The sequence below is a fragment of the Osmia bicornis genome, chromosome 8, assembly GCF_907164935.1.
Source record: "Osmia bicornis bicornis chromosome 8, iOsmBic2.1, whole genome shotgun sequence".
NCBI lineage: Eukaryota > Metazoa > Arthropoda > Insecta > Hymenoptera > Megachilidae > Osmia > Osmia bicornis.
In genome coordinates this window covers 9,625,730-9,641,625 of record NC_060223.1, presented here as the reverse complement: position 1 = coordinate 9,641,625, position 15,896 = coordinate 9,625,730, and the positions used below count along the sequence as shown (strand labels likewise).

The 15,896-nt window shown below is 31.3% G+C and overlaps 4 protein-coding genes and 1 long non-coding RNA gene across 6 annotated transcripts; 1 reads left to right on the top strand and 4 right to left on the bottom strand.

Annotated features, from left to right (window-relative positions):
• Positions 1 to 271: 271 nt before the first annotated feature.
• LOC114875258 (sister chromatid cohesion protein PDS5 homolog B) lies at positions 272 to 7,409 on the bottom strand. 2 transcript variants are annotated; one of them, XM_029185350.2, is made up of 17 exons: positions 7,098 to 7,409; positions 6,363 to 6,517; positions 6,087 to 6,281; positions 5,817 to 6,007; positions 5,540 to 5,747; positions 4,932 to 5,438; positions 4,578 to 4,876; positions 4,155 to 4,497; positions 3,976 to 4,080; positions 3,466 to 3,885; positions 3,018 to 3,380; positions 2,687 to 2,918; positions 2,313 to 2,560; positions 1,938 to 2,234; positions 1,728 to 1,763; positions 1,564 to 1,614; positions 272 to 1,506 (listed from the first exon to the last, which is right to left on the bottom strand). In XM_029185350.2, the coding sequence occupies exons 2-17, from the start codon at positions 6,441 to 6,443 to the stop codon at positions 1,450 to 1,452; spliced, it is 3,633 nt and encodes a 1,210-aa protein (XP_029041183.1). In that variant the 5' UTR covers positions 6,444 to 6,517; positions 7,098 to 7,409; the 3' UTR covers positions 272 to 1,449. The 2 variants fall into 2 exon arrangements, with proteins under 2 accessions (XP_029041183.1, XP_046142790.1); XM_046286834.1 differs by lacking the exon at positions 1,728 to 1,763 and having other exon boundaries at positions 7,098 to 7,408.
• A 353-nt stretch (positions 7,410 to 7,762) lies between these two features.
• Positions 7,763 to 8,576, top strand: LOC114875276 (40S ribosomal protein S20). The gene is made up of 3 exons (XM_029185390.2): positions 7,763 to 7,872; positions 8,086 to 8,191; positions 8,268 to 8,576. The coding sequence occupies exons 1-3, from the start codon at positions 7,870 to 7,872 to the stop codon at positions 8,522 to 8,524; spliced, it is 366 nt and encodes a 121-aa protein (XP_029041223.1). The 5' UTR covers positions 7,763 to 7,869; the 3' UTR covers positions 8,525 to 8,576.
• On the bottom strand, positions 7,770 to 8,125 carry LOC123988063. Its single transcript, XR_006829632.1, has 2 exons — positions 8,051 to 8,125; positions 7,770 to 7,923 (listed from the first exon to the last, which is right to left on the bottom strand). It is a non-coding gene; the product is annotated as an uncharacterized LOC123988063 (long non-coding RNA).
• A 185-nt stretch (positions 8,577 to 8,761) lies between the features above and the next one.
• On the bottom strand, positions 8,762 to 11,187 carry LOC114875281 (eukaryotic translation initiation factor 2 subunit 1). Its single transcript, XM_029185393.2, has 7 exons — positions 11,099 to 11,187; positions 10,784 to 11,010; positions 10,321 to 10,566; positions 9,994 to 10,225; positions 9,684 to 9,916; positions 9,161 to 9,276; positions 8,762 to 9,089 (listed from the first exon to the last, which is right to left on the bottom strand). Exons 3-7 carry the CDS (start codon positions 10,556 to 10,558, stop codon positions 8,895 to 8,897), a joined length of 1,014 nt encoding a protein of 337 aa, XP_029041226.1. The 5' UTR covers positions 10,559 to 10,566; positions 10,784 to 11,010; positions 11,099 to 11,187; the 3' UTR covers positions 8,762 to 8,894.
• A 105-nt stretch (positions 11,188 to 11,292) lies between these two features.
• Positions 11,293 to 15,468, bottom strand: LOC114875280 (sodium-independent sulfate anion transporter-like). Its single transcript, XM_029185392.2, has 11 exons — positions 14,980 to 15,468; positions 14,222 to 14,417; positions 13,911 to 14,131; positions 13,651 to 13,837; positions 13,418 to 13,582; positions 12,670 to 12,831; positions 12,397 to 12,537; positions 12,155 to 12,300; positions 11,854 to 12,027; positions 11,623 to 11,779; positions 11,293 to 11,566 (listed from the first exon to the last, which is right to left on the bottom strand). The coding sequence occupies exons 1-11, from the start codon at positions 15,205 to 15,207 to the stop codon at positions 11,376 to 11,378; spliced, it is 1,968 nt and encodes a 655-aa protein (XP_029041225.2). The 5' UTR covers positions 15,208 to 15,468; the 3' UTR covers positions 11,293 to 11,375.
• Positions 15,469 to 15,896: the final 428 nt, after the last annotated feature.

The following is a 15,896-nucleotide window of genomic DNA, read 5'->3' as shown; positions in this document are numbered from 1 at the left end:
CAAAATTAAATACTTAATACATTTTATCAACTTTTTTGATTAATCGTACAAATACAATAATGTCTTTGAAATAAATGAAAATATATAAGCTAAATATAAATATCCGTAAATACAACATGCAGGTGTCATAAAACAGTAACTTCTTTTTTTGTTATCTATGGATACAAATTTGAATTAAAGTGATACGAAAATAGTTTATAATGCATGTACAGTAATGACATTAATGCGAAAATAACTGTCACAGACGAGGATAATGAACTTCAATCAGTAATCAGATTGGTATTGTATTCTCATTATTTTTTATAACAAAACTTTTTATATTAATGCGCACTATTTATCAAAGATATATTTATATGTATATATGTATTAGATACTATTGAAGTATTTATAAGGTCACCTTGTTTAAAATAAATTAATTAGTGGCCGTGCGCTGACCAAATCTCATTTAAGTTAATTTTAAAATTAAAATATAAACGAGATAGTTTTATGAGACAATATATGTCTTATTATAAAATCAAAACGACATAATTTGTTTAATAAAATAATAATAATAGCAATAAGATAATAATATTAAGAATAATAATGATAATCAGATTAATAGAAATAAAACAACTTTGGATCACAAAGCCAATTGACACACCCACTCTTTTATCTAGAACACGATGTTTATAGAAATCCAACAACGTTATGTTGTTCTCTTCTGCGTACAAAGGTATGTTTTATACATGTTTTTTGTAATAAAACTTGTATTCGATTATTTCTTTTTTCTTTTTTTACTGAAAACTACAGTTATATGCGATATTATGTATATATATATATATATAGATTTTATTGTTTAGAACTTATAACAAAACCTTCGTATATAGTTTCATTTAGCTGTGAAGAAAATACTATGTAACAGTACAAATATTTATATTCATTAATGCAAAAGTGAACAATACAACAATTGTCAGATATTTCGCAAGGAAGAAAGACCTTCAATTGAGAAACATTTTTCAAAACTTTTATAAAAATGATGTTTATCATACATTTATCAATTTTAAAAGAATTATCTTTATGTTAATGAATATGCCATTACCTTTGTTAATATACAAAAGAATTAAAAAGATAAATGATTTTATGATTCTTTTTATCATTAAAACAAATACACATCCCAGATGGTGAAATACTAAATTTGTTCATTTCTTTACCAATGTGATGTAACTTTGTAAAAGTTTTTGAGTCGTAAGCTTACATGTATTAATTATTTGACGTTAATGTATCATTATCTTAACATCTTACTGTCTAGACATACGCGAACGACATGTTTATTAATTGTTGTACATAACCAAAATATTCTGTTTTCTAATTTGTAAAGTTCTTTAAACTCTTTAATTCTTATGATCATCACCGTCTCTTAAGTCTTTCCCCTACTCCTAGCATCTTCTTCAATACAATCCATTCACTTAATTATTTATTTACTTTATCTGATTCTCTTAATGCCCTCTTCGCCGGTGGTTCTTCGATCTGAAAAGTTATATTCTTTTTTATGCTTCGATCTAACATATAAACTTATTTACTTACTTCTTCTTCTAATCCAGGTAATTGAATTCTAGTTTCTGATGCTTCTGCCGGCTGAAAAGAAATTGCAATGTTATGCATCATTTGCAATCATGATATGTTATATATCATTTGCAAAACAAATGATACAAAATACTATACTCTAGTGAAATTCTAAATAATTTTACCTGTGCATCAATACATTCCACTTCTCCAATTTGCAGCTTGAAATCATATCATACATACTTAAAATTTTTTAACACACTATACATATACATATACATGTATATACTATATATGATTAAAATAAAAATAGTAATTTATACAAATTTTATTCTCTCAAATCATAAACGAAAAATTAATGTTAATTATTATTTAAACTGTTTTGATTATCTTACCCTTGCATCAGTTTCATTTGGCCCAATGCCCACTTCCTTTTGTTGTTTGGACTTGGCTCTACGTTGTGGTCTTTCACTAACAGAATGTGTATTATGAAGTGAAACTTTTCCTTTAGGGCTCGACATATTTATTTGCATTTCAGTAGGTAAATAATTCCTAGTATTAGCTATCAGTTCATCTGCACGTTTAAAGTACATAGTGGGAATCCGCGTTTCACTTGGGAATTCTTTCATATCGAAATTTGTTGTTTTAGTGTATATCACATTCATAGCCAAATCACAAACAGCCCACAATTTCTACACAGACATAGAAAAAGAAAGGTAAATTTCTTATATTTAATTATAAGTAATAAATAAGTATTCAAAAACATTTACATAGTTCATGTTATTATCGTCGGGCTTTAAAGCATCTTTATGACTTTTCATTCGTTCTATTAAATTTTTGTAAAAGCCATAACAATAATATTCATTCTTTGTTATAAGAGGTTCTAATATAAACCATAGACATTGTTGTATCACTTTCAACTGATTAATCATCAGATGGCTTGTAAATTCAGGATCATGTGCAAGAATAGGGACTGCAAATACCAGCATGTAATCCGGAAGAATGTGTGGCAGTTGACCTGTTACATATAATTTAATCGAAAAATTAATGTTCACGCTAGTAAAAACAAATTTCTTATGATAAAAGAAAAAAAGAAACAATATCAAACAATATTTTACTAATGCCTTACTGTTTAGTTTCTTACCCATGGCCCGCTCCACCGTACCCAATGACAATGTTTTAACATAATCCCTCCTTTTATTTATATCAGTTTGCATGTAGGTTTTTAAAACGCATTTTAGTCTTTTATCTTGTTCTTTGCCAGCAAGAGCATAATACCCCATAAAATCTAACGGCAAGCATTTATTTGGAATTCCCCTTCCGAGCCCTTTATGTAATTTGCTACCAAAAGCTTCTCTTACTTGTGGAACATCATCCTTTAAATAAAACGTATATTTTGCTAAATCATATACACACACACAAACATATATTTTAAAGTATTACTAAATATTAAATAACTATAAAAATTAACATACCACCATAAGTTGAGAAAGGTTATAGAACTGTTCAGCTGTAAATTGGTCACCAACACCTTTCTGTTCACAAATTTTTAACATCGAACAACCAGCTTGTAATCGTAGCCAACTCATTTCCGCTTTACTTAATCGGCCCTGTTGTAAAAGATCTCCTTTGTTTACTACAAATGCATTCAACATTCTAAATGTTTTTTGCGCAGAGAGTACATCAGTCTTCAATCCTAATAACCAGCGCGCCATACATTTTAACCCCTCCAATCTACAACGTGTTTCTTCAGGTAATTGATCTTCTCTGCACCAATCTCCTTCAATGGTGTCAGAAGTTAGTTCACTGCTTTCCTTTACTAACAACTCTTTGACTATCTATAAATATACAATATTCGCATGAAATTACACCATACACTTCTTGTTATAATATTTTTAATGATAGTACTTTAATAGAACTTACTTTTCTAGACACCATATTTTTTATTTGTACTTGATACTTTTCTGGTAAATTATAAGCTATATGACCTAGTGTAACTATAGATGTTCTATAATATTCTGAAGTCAGTGTAAGGCTGTTTTTAATTCTTTCAATGATTTCAGGAAAAATGGTATCGTGTATATTGGTCATGTTAACGAATAAACACCTAATAGCTTGCTTCGCTTGTTTTGGTGTTCCCGTTTCTGCGAAATTCTTACATATCGGAACCATCAGGTTCATGATATCTGGTGCAACATCACACAAAGGTTTATACTTTCCTAAAAATGTAAATATTGAAAGTACCAATGGGGCTACCATTTCATCTTCCAGCTCTAAAAGATGGACAAGTTGCATCAAGATATCATTGTGAAGAAAATGTGGACCAAATACAAATGATAGCATCTATAAAAAGTAATATATGCACATATTTAAAATAAATTAATAATATAAAAATGGCAGAAACGCATTTAAACGATAAAACTGGAAACCTACCACAAGCAATCTTAAACCTTTTTCACCTGCATTATTTGGATTGAGCCCAACTTCTTCTATTACATTGCCACCTTTCAAACAATCTAATACATATCCGATTAAAACCTGTTAACATATCATTAGTGTAAAAAAACAGAAATACAAAATTTATGCATATAAAATGAACTTCATGTACATACTCTAATTGCTTCTTCATCAATCATGACAGAACTGACCCTTTCTAACAACATCTTTATTGTATTGTAGTACAAATTTGTCATGACAGGTTGACCTAGCTTCTTTAGAACCATACTTATTGTGTCTGCACATTCTTTGCAAGAAACATTTGGCTGAACTATTGTTTCCATTCCTTGCAACAGTGCTGGATCTTTTCTCATGTGAGCACTGAATTTCTGTAGAAATTCTTGCACTTTCATAGGGTCTGGTAAAAAGCGAGATATCTGATGAATTTTAGCTACCAACTCAACCACAGCATCCGGTTTCTTTACAATTTCTAACCATTCAACTACTGCCCGTCGTACACTAAAATATAAATTTTATATAAAAAATAGTATATTCGATTATATGTATATATAAAAGAACCTAACACGAAATATACTTACGCAAGCTGATGTTTTTGTAATTCTACAAACGCTTTAGATGCATGGTCGTCGATTGTGCCTAGTAAATGATATAATTTCTTCATCCTTTCACCAGCAGGAAGTTGGTAAGGTACTAAACAGGTATTTAACAATCTCTCTACCAGTAATCTATCTTCCATCCCTGCCATGTAATAACCATGTAGTATTTTGTCCTTTATCCAAGTGACAGCCTTTTTTGTGGCTTGTGGAACATCAGCATCATTTAAATGTTTCTTGTATATCATTGCCAATCCTGCCATTGCTTCCTTTCTGATTTTAAACTAAAAATCAACAAAGATTATTACATAAGCAATGTTTCGTATAATGGTTACATACCTTTTTGTCCAAAGTTCTTTCTTTAACAAATTCTAACAAATCTTCACTGTCTGAAACAACCTCAAAATCCCTTCTGGCAGTAGTCACTATAGCCATAACAACTTCGTATCTAACACTTTCGTCCGCATCATGTTGTCTTAATTTTAATGTATCAGTAATATCCTTCCTTAGTTCGGGATGATTTAGTAAAAAATGCATGGAATACTGCACACATTTTATACGAATAGATACACTGATATCATTGAACCTTCCTAAAAACGCTCGCCACAATTGTGTATGCTGTACAGCTAACTGAGATCCTTTCTCAGAAAACATTCTTGCTAACAACGCTACAGCACCCAATCTTTCGGTCTCAGAAGAAGATTTTAGTTTACATTCTAACTGTGGAAGGACGGACAACAAGACGCTGGGACATATGTGATTTAACTCATAAATCAAGTCATATACTTTTTTGCAGATTTGTAAACTCTTTTCCTCTTTACCCAGAATTAAAACGTGATTAAAGAACTAAAAAAAATTAAATATAGAAAGTTTAATATTATTATCTCTTTGCTTTTTGTGAAAATATACTTACAAATAAAAAGATATCTAGATTTTATTCTACTCACTGCCTGAATGTATGGTTCTAATGTATCACTACATTTAATCACTAGTTCTTTAGCAAGTAAATATGCATTCTTCTTTTGTGTTTTGTTTGGTTCTACAATATTCATAAGAATAATGTCTAAAAGTTCATTACTAACAATGTCTGATTCTGTGATAAGTGGACACAATACATCTAACATAAAGCTTTTTACTTTCCCAGAATGCTCATCACTGAAATTAGAATTACAAAATAGCTTCATACATACTATCCATTGATATTTTATTTAAAGTTATACTTACTTTACTATCCTAAACATAAGAGAAAAAAGTGCACAGAAAATTTCCTGACAATCTTCTAATTCAAAACACATATTAAATGATTTCACATATGCCAAATTTTCCAAAAGATAAAAGTATCTTTTAAAAGCAGGGTCTTTAGGATCTTTTAATCCAGCCAACTGTTTAATCAGAAATAAAAATATTGTTTTGACCTGTAACAAACAAAAATGTGACCAAAATATTGATTTATGTTTCATATGAAGTTTATTTTTCAATGTACCATTTTATTACCTGTTCTGCATCTTTATATGGAGCCTCGGGTGCATAAACTCTTAAAACATCTGCAATGCAACAAGCAATCAGAAGTTGGACATCTTTACTCTGATGCATTAGAAAATGTTCCTCTGCCAAATGTAATGCAAGTGGTATATATTGTTGATACATTCCTTCATCTTGTCCCATTGCTTGTAATGTATGAGCTAATGTCTAATAAAGTACAATGTCAGCTGTTTATATCTATCTGTTATACCTCTGTACATAATAAATGTTTCTTTTCCATTGATATACCTTTAATCTTCTAATAAGTTCATCTGGACCCAGATCTTCTGTGACTGATCTGCACCCTTGAGGGTAAACTATTTCTGACATATTGTCTACTAAATGATTCAACCAAATACAAGAAACTTTATATTCTTAAAATAATCTAGAACACCGTCCAAATTCTGTAATATTACATGTATTATTAGTTACTATAATTTAAAATATGTAATACTCTATTCCTAAGTATTAAAAGCATTTTGTTCTTAAAATCTTTGTTAATAATGTATTAATCATTTTCTATAACCATTGTAATAACATACAAAATGTAATGATAAATAACTGATAAGTATTGTATTATATTTCAAATGTGCATCTTTTATGGACTTTTCAAAGTATAATTTATAGTATGATACATACAAAAATGTATAATGTTATATTCTAACTTCTGTATCAAGTAGACATTAAACATAAATCCTTAGGTGCAAAAAATAAATGCAAATTAAATTACAGGAATATTACTTAACTCAATCTATTATCAAATACAGTTGCACATTAATTTATATTTCCCTACATAATAACGCTACATAAATATTCTAAAATGATTACAATGTATGATGTAGGTTATGTCCATTTTTCATGCACAAATACAAGAAAACAATGTAAACAGTATAGCTATTTAATACACATAAAAAGATAAAGTATTCTAAACTGTATTATTATGAAAAAGGTAACAGGTTTAATAACTATTAAAGAATGCATTACCTCAAGATATGCATAGGCACCACAAGGCCTGTGACACTCAAAATATCAATAAAGCAAATATATGTGATGGATACACGGCACTATCTTAGTTTTTGTAGTTCACACACTTTTGCTCTACAATTGTTACTAAGTGCGAGTATGACGCCTTCGACGTAACTTTCTGAATTTTTTATAAATATCTGGCATGGTAAACTGACGAAAAATCTTAGCAAAATCGTTTTCCTAAACGGTTAAGGACGCGACAGCGCAATTCGAACACTTGAAGTCATCTACATTTAACTAGACCGGAGAATACTTCAGACTCAAGTGGTTAAACAACATCAGCATAAAAGGTACTGAAGGAAAAATAACGGGAATTCCATTGGTTCAAATATATAGAAAATCATGTTTCACCAATAGTCTGGCAATACACAATTACAGGAATCTGAAATGATTTTATTAATAAATCTTGTGATAAGTAACTATGATGATAAACGAGCATACATATGAACTTGCCTTCCTCAATATTTATTAATATAAAATTCAATATTGCATTACATTATTTGTTTAAAAATATAATATAATATGCAATAGAACTTTATAAAAACAAATATTTACATTGATATTATAGATTAAGATCAGTAGAATAAATACTCGAATTACTGTCAACCGGAAATTGGGTTTCGCTCCTTCTTTTCTGTTTGGCACATGCAACGTGTGCGAGATCTGGTTCAGCGCTGATCAGTTTTGAGAAAAAGAAATTGATTATCTCGGCCAGGAAGATATTTAAACAATGGTATGCACTTATTTGGTTAATATTACTCCATTTAATTATTAATTTGGTTAGCTGAAAAGCATTAAAATCAATCAGATATTTTACAAGTAATCGCGGCATGTTAGGTTAGATGCAAGTTCAAACATGCGGTCTATGTTTGTTTCATGTAAACATTATAGCTGCATTTTATAACTATTACCTTATACACATTTAATTTATGGAATAATATTTTAGGCAAGCACAAAAGTCGACAACCCTGAAAAACCAGGACAAGAAGTAACTCCTATTCACAGAATTAGGATTACGCTTACCTCGCGTAATGTACGCTCCCTGGAAAAAGGTAAATTCCTTTACATGATATTATTGTTCAATATTGATATTCTATATGGATTTTACTGATAGCTTACACGTTTTAGTTTGTTCTGAACTGATCAATGGAGCAAACAAACAGAAACTTAAAGTAAAAGGGCCAGTTCGTATGCCTACGAAAATTTTGAGGATAACAACACGTAAAACGCCTTGTGGTGAAGGATCAAAGACGTGGGATCGTTTCCAGATGCGTATTCACAAGAGAGTTATTGACTTGTATTCACCATCTGAAATTGTTAAACAAATCACAAGTATCTCCATTGAACCTGGTGTTGAAGTGGAAGTTACAATTGCAAACGAATAAACCATCTGAATAAAACTGTACAAAGTTTTAATAAAAATGTAAAAAAATGAAATTTGAGTAAAATGTTTACATATTCTGACATAAATATACAATAGATTGTAGTTCGAGATATAAAATTTTCCAAATACAGAAATAAAAATAATATTACAAAAAAAAAATTATATTATTAGCAGTTATATAAATGTTATTATTTTGTTTATTTTACGAAGTTAATAGAAAATTATTTATAAATTATAATACAGTGACTTTTGTATATTTATTTAAAATGTTTTGCATAATGTCCAGCAAGGCAGTACCACACTTATACAAGTATGATTGTAACCCAGAAATAACTGTCAGTTATTGAAACACTGATCAATGCATTCTCTGTTTATTCTTCTTTATCAGAATCAGAATCATCAGGCTTTTTATCATCTTCCGCACCTTCACCTTCACCACCACTAAATCCATCCATTCCCTTTACTTCTTCTTCATCGTCATCACCCGCAACTTCAGCATTTTCAAGTTCCGCCCGTTCCATTTGTCTTGCTAATTCTGCTTCATCAGTTGCCGTAACGACTTTCGGCTACAAATTAAAAAGTATAGCCTTAGATATGCGAAAATTTCTACCTTAGCTTTTTCAACTAGTAAACTTACAGCCATTTGGACATTAAATACACCTCCCAGCGATGTTATCTTATTTTGAATAACATCAATAGCATCGTTTAATGCTTTTAAACCATCTTGTTTTTCTGGTGTAGATGTTGTCATAACTGAAAACGCGGTAAAATATTCTTTTAATTACGCACCCTTTTATTAACCCCTTCCCGTACTTTAACGAGTCTGACTCGTGATGAAGAATTTGGCCCAAACATGAATATCACGAGTCTGACTCGTGAACAGATAGTCGGGCGAAACATGAATATCACGAGTCAGACTCGCGAACAGACTCGTGAGTTCAACAGTGGTAACGCGTAAAAATGCCTATATATCAGATATCAAAGCTCTTTACATTTCGGCACGTATTGCGACTGTTCTCGAGCGTCTTGTCTGTTTAGCGCGCTTTGACGACTACCGCTTGGGCCCGAGTTTCGTCAAGCTAAATGGCACGGGAAGGGGTTAACGAGTTACTGCAATATTAAAAGTAACATTTTGTGAAATAATAATAAAAACAGTATACCATATAATGGTGGTGCAATTAAATTAATTTTAATTGGGAGTTCATCTGTGGAAAGAGCTAAACCTGCTTTCAATGCAGCTTTCACAGCATCAATTCCTTCATAGCCATAACAAGCTACTTCAACATCTGCTCTAATTTTGACTGCTTGAGAAGTTAATTTTTGTTTTATATTATTTAATAATACTTCTTTTGTATCTTCATCAAGACCACACTCTGCTAAAATTGATGGGTCCCTAAAGTGACAATGTTTTAATAATCATTAACATGCAAACATTACATCCTTTTTTACATTGTGTAGTTTGTCACTTACAGAACTGATTGTTTAAAGAAATCATATGCAGAAGCCTTTTGTTTTTTATACTTTTCTTCAAAATGCCATGCAGTTTTTTGATATAATTCTTCCAACTGATCATCGCTATCATAATGTAATAATTCTGCTACGTGTCCCAAAATTGAATTAACAGCTTTTGCTTTAGCATATCTTTTTGTACATTTTTCCACGTCTTCAGCTGATACACGCCGTTTACTAAGATCGATATAACCTAAATTAAATTAATAAACAATTAATAAACCTGAAACATTGTACCTTAATTTCATTTTCAATTTAGTACACATCCAAAACTTCTGTTTACTTTACCTTTTTCCTTATCAACACGAATAACAACAACTGGTTCTGTTTTTCCTACTCTAATAAGTTTATTGATAGATCTGATACGTCTTCTAGACAATTCAGAAAGAAGAATCATACCCTCAATATTATTATATTCTAATAAATGTACATATGCTCCCATTTCAGCTATGCTAAGTACATTTACCATTACTACATCTTCCACCTCCGGATATTTTTCTTTATAAAATCGACAAGATAACACCATTTTTGCAACTGAAAAATAAAAAATATGTATTTTCTTCAATTTAGTTTATAGCATAAAACACTAAGAATTGTTTTAATTAGGAAAACCAATCTGAATGTTTCTTTAAACATACGTTTTCTAATTTACAAAGATACTTATATGTGTCAAATATTTTAGTAAATAGAAAAAGATGAAGTTAATAAACAGGTTAAGTTTATGAATCCCTTGAACTGTATTGTAACATACCTTTTACAATTACCTATATGATTATGTATGTGCAATAATTAATAGATTGTTTACTTGTATTATTAAGATACACTTAGAACAAATAAAAACCTATTAAAACACGTTAATAATCCATGTGCACTTTTGACTTGAATTTCGTTCAGGTTATTAGGAGCAGAGGAAATATCAGAGGTCCATGTTCAGAAATTCGTTGTTCCTAAATAAGTGCTGCACCAAGCGACTAATTTCTGAAAAGTTACGGATACAATATAGATTTCTTCGTTGTCGATTGTAGAAATAGAAATACATACGGATAATGCAACGAGATGACATTACCGGCAAAAATGGGCCTAGAATTTCGTGATTGTGTTTCCACAGGCAAGTTCCGCCATTTTGTGGATAATACAGAGCAAGTCACGTGACAAATTTAATTCAGCAAATGGGAGGACGTCATAATGGAATGACCAATCACAGGCATTAGTAGAAATTTTGAATTGTTTTGAAACATTAACATTAAAAGAACGGAAAGATTCATCGTTAATGTAACATCTCTTGTACGTTTTTTATTGCTTTGTTTCATGTTTAATAATAAATTATCATTATCATTTTAATTTTATTTTGTCTCCGATGACTGTGGTGATATTAATTCCATTTCTTCTGCAACCTCTTCGGATTTCGTTGTACAATTATGAAGAATTTCTAAATTATTTGGATTGTCACTATTGCACGTAAACGTTGCATTTTCTGTCATGTATTCTACAGGTTTTTCTTTCATTTCTTCTTTATTACTTATAAGAATACCATCTAAAAATACATATAAATGAAATAAATGAAAATATTAATAGTAACAACATACGTACCATAAAAGATCGATGATATTTTATCTTCCTCGTTGATGAAATAAAAATATTTAGTATTAGAAAACGTTACAATACTTTCATATAATTTTGGATTGACATGGAGGAACCATAGTTTCCTTTTTTCTGCGTTGATATTTGTCAGTAACAATTCGATACTCTGTAATTAAAAAATACAGTCGTTGCTAATAGTCCATCGAATAACATAGAAAAATACCAAGGATTTACTTGTACCTTTATGGCAGTGTAATCAATATTGCGAATTCTTTCACAGTCAATTATAAATGCAATATTACTTTCATCGTTTTGTCGAATTATCTCTGTTATTTTACTGCAAAAATAGCTTGTGGCAGGATAAAATAATCCGGTGTCTGGTTTGAGTATTATGTATTTGTCTCCAAGTTGTGCCTGAAAGAGAAAAAAAAAACTTTGAATATACTGTGCATAACAAAAATTCTCTTAACTGGACAGGTAATATATTTGCAAAGGATAAAGAAGGAAATATTAAATTAGGTGTAACAACACTACCTTTTACCTTGCACTGAATCATCTCAATCTTTGGCCTCGCCGATGGTCGAAGAAAAAAAATTAAATTAAAGAGAGCACCGACTAAAAGCCCCAATTCCACACCGCCGATGATACAGACTAAAAATGTAAATATTGCTGCGATAGCATCTCTTTCTGTAATTAGAAAGACATGAGCGCAATATTTTTTTTTTACCTTCTCTTTGCTGTATTTTATGTATTAGAAAGTACTGTAAAAAATTCCATACTTACTGCATCCTTTCCAGAGTAATGGTATTATTTTCAAATCTATAATAAACGCCACAGCACTTATCAATACAGCTGATAATGTAGCACGTGGAATGTAATAAAAATATGGTGTCAAGAAGCTTAACGCTAATAGCGACATTGTTCCTGAAACATAAACCACCTGTTAGATTGACAATTCAAATTTGTGGTATTCAAAATTTTTCAAGATTAGCTTTTCAATTTTTGAGGGACCAAAGACAAATCTAACGTATCGCATATTGATAATACTCATATTACCGACATAAACACCAGCCATAGGTGTTCGCACACCACTGGCAGAAAACACTGCACTTCTGGTAAATGCACCTGTAGCTGGCATCGACGAAACAAAACTTCCCAGTATATTGCACAAACCCAAAGTTAACATTTCTTGGGTCGCATTTACGCTACTGCCGTCCGCTAAAATTATAAACACGTGTCACTGATTCATTGATACGTCACTGCTATGAAACTATGAACTTGTACTCAAAATACGCTAACAAACATGTGGATCAACAAAGAAATTTTTTCACGACTGTGTATTTCAATATTTTCAAAAAATGCAAGAAATTTCTGAGAAATATTTAGATACAGTTAAAGAGCTTGCAGAAGTTTTCTACGCAGATTTACAATGCTCATAATTTAAATGGAATTATATGGATTTGAAATGATTAAATCAATGCCTGGGATTTTCCAGTGATTGCGGGGCTTAATGAGCCTCGCGACATAAGCCGGGACACGTGGCAAAGATTTTTTAATTATCTTTCACGTGTTTATTTTACTTTTATTTACTTTTATTTAACTGATCTTTTGATATTTCGTAAAATTTAACTGTGAATCGAAAAAAGAGGAAGCTAAATTTAGCACTGCAATCTTGGCATCTCTTAACAGCACAGCAAGGTATATAAAATTAGAAATATTTGACGTTTTATACATGATTACCAAACATGTTTGTCGTAGTGTGTTTTGGATAGAAATCTCTTTCGATATCATTTATTATTTTTACCAAATGCTTTAGCGATTGCTACGTTCGCTAACACCGACACAAGGGGCAATATGATTAATCCTGTGCCATAATGGTAACACATATCCATAAAGGTGAAAGTTTGATTTCCAACTTGAGAGGAGAAAGGTGGCAACGAGAACTTTGGAAGTCCTGACTCTATTTTTCCTTTAAATTGAAATAAATCCTGGTTAAAATAACTCCTTGTTCTTAATACATTGTATTATGATAAACACCTGAAAGAATAAATGGTGACGATCCTGCTCTCTCCAGACAAAATGCTATTATGGCAGTAATTAGAATCACTAGCGCGTTGCGACAAATAGAAAGAAACCATAAGGTCTTCTTTACAACTTTTCTTTTATTGCTATTCTTCGTCACGTCGGTATCATCCGTAAAACAGCAGTCGATGTCTTTCAATCTCTGTATTAATCATAAAAGCTGAATATTAATACAACCTTAGTTATATCTATTATAAATTATTTAGCAAACCCACTCTGAAGAATAGAAGAAAAGCTATGCTGCAAAGTCCAAGGATGAAATCTGGTACTCGAATCTTTGTCAAATTTTGACATATTTTAACAATATTTTCAGCAGTAGTGTGCCCTTTAGCTTTTATTCCTAACAATCCTGGCAATTGTGATACGATTATGATAATTGAAGTTGCCGAGGTGAAACTGGATGTGACCGGCATCGATATAAAATCTACTAAAAATCCTGTATAAAAAAATTGTGTCATTCATATAAATAATTATTATTAATGATAAGCTTATATTAGGTGATTTTGTAAAATTTTTAAATACAAGCCTAAACGTAGTACGCCCATAAGTAATTCCACGCATCCAGCGAGAAAACTGAAGAGTACAACAAAGTCTATCGGCATGTTTCTAGTATACTCCAAAGTTAGGAGAGACATCAAGGAGGAGGGCCCAATGGATACTTCTTTGATTGTTCCAAAAATTACATATATAAAGCTTCCCATTATACAGGAGTAGAGACCGTACTGTAAAAAGGGTGTTTCGATATTTATTCGATCAGGTAAAGATTGTTACAATAAAATCTGTCTATACGGGCAAGCACGGCGGGTAGTATGTCAAAGGGGCAGGCATGTATTCATTGGCCCCTGTTTGCGGGTGACCCGGCATGCACCCCGTATTATATGTAACCAAAAACCATGATATAAAATAAAACATATTACGAGTTAAATATTTATGCATCCATGGATCGTAAAATAGATAACAGTACCACATATTGCGGTAAACAATTGATGATTAATCATTGGGTACTGATAGCGTACAGATTTCCTGTCTCGTTCGTTCTTATTTCAATAATTGATCTTCGCATGATTATGTTATCTAAGGTGCCCCCAATCGATCTTAACTCGTGGATATATGTACAGACAGATCTTACTGTTTATTACATATAAAAATATATAAATCTCTTTTTATAAATATTACGTGCAATGTACACATTATCTAGGGAAAATACGATTTACATTTTTCCCTAACCTATTAATTCACCCTAAAATCTCATAGTTTTGTAAAATAATAAAAAGAAAGAAATACCTGGGCTGTTAAGCTTGCAAGTGCAGCGTATGCAATGCTCTGTGGAATCAAAGTTAATCCTAAGGAGAATCCAGCTACTAAATCCGAAACAGCATTCAAACGAGAGTATTTCGGTAACCAGTTCAATATCGTTATGTAGTCAGAGATCGAACACTTTTTTTTATCATTTCTTTTCTTCGGTAATATATGTTCTTCCATCGTAACAACTTGTTTCTCTGGCACATACATTTTATAAAATTTAGTGTCCTAAAGTATCCTTGGCAAGTTGCAATTCGGAACTACTTGTTGTCACTTTGATTTGAAAAGAAGAAGAAATCATCAACTTTGAAGAAGTTTGTTGCGCACTGATTGTGAGATGAACACGTTGAGGCACTATATCCATTCACTGCAAACATAAAGATCGATCTACCTCTCTATCAGTATAGTTTCACGGCTTTCATATCGTTATCATTTGATTTATTTTTTGTTAAAGCGGATGGTAAACATTTGGCGCCGGCAAAAGAGAGCTGAATCACTTGACTCTACGATTAATTGGGTACCGTTCATTTCGCCTGCCTTATTCTTGATATTATGATAAAGATCGCAAAATATAGCGGAAAACCTTGATTTCTATTATGTATAGCATTGTTCTATGTTTGACTCGGGACATTTCAGGTTGACACGCGGTACATGTGATTTAAATTGCGCGCCTATATGTGCTACCGTTCAAAAATGTCGAAAGTTTTAAAAGTTAAAGAAGTCCACTTTTCGCATTATCTTTTATTTAAACACTTGGAAACTTTTGAACGGTAGTGTATATTTACTTGGAAATAAATCGAGGAAGCCCGGTTCATTGCCAATGTTTTATTGCGCTGCCACTTTACAAATTTGTCGTACGAATTAAGATACTGCTTTCGAGATATCATCGTAAAATTGTA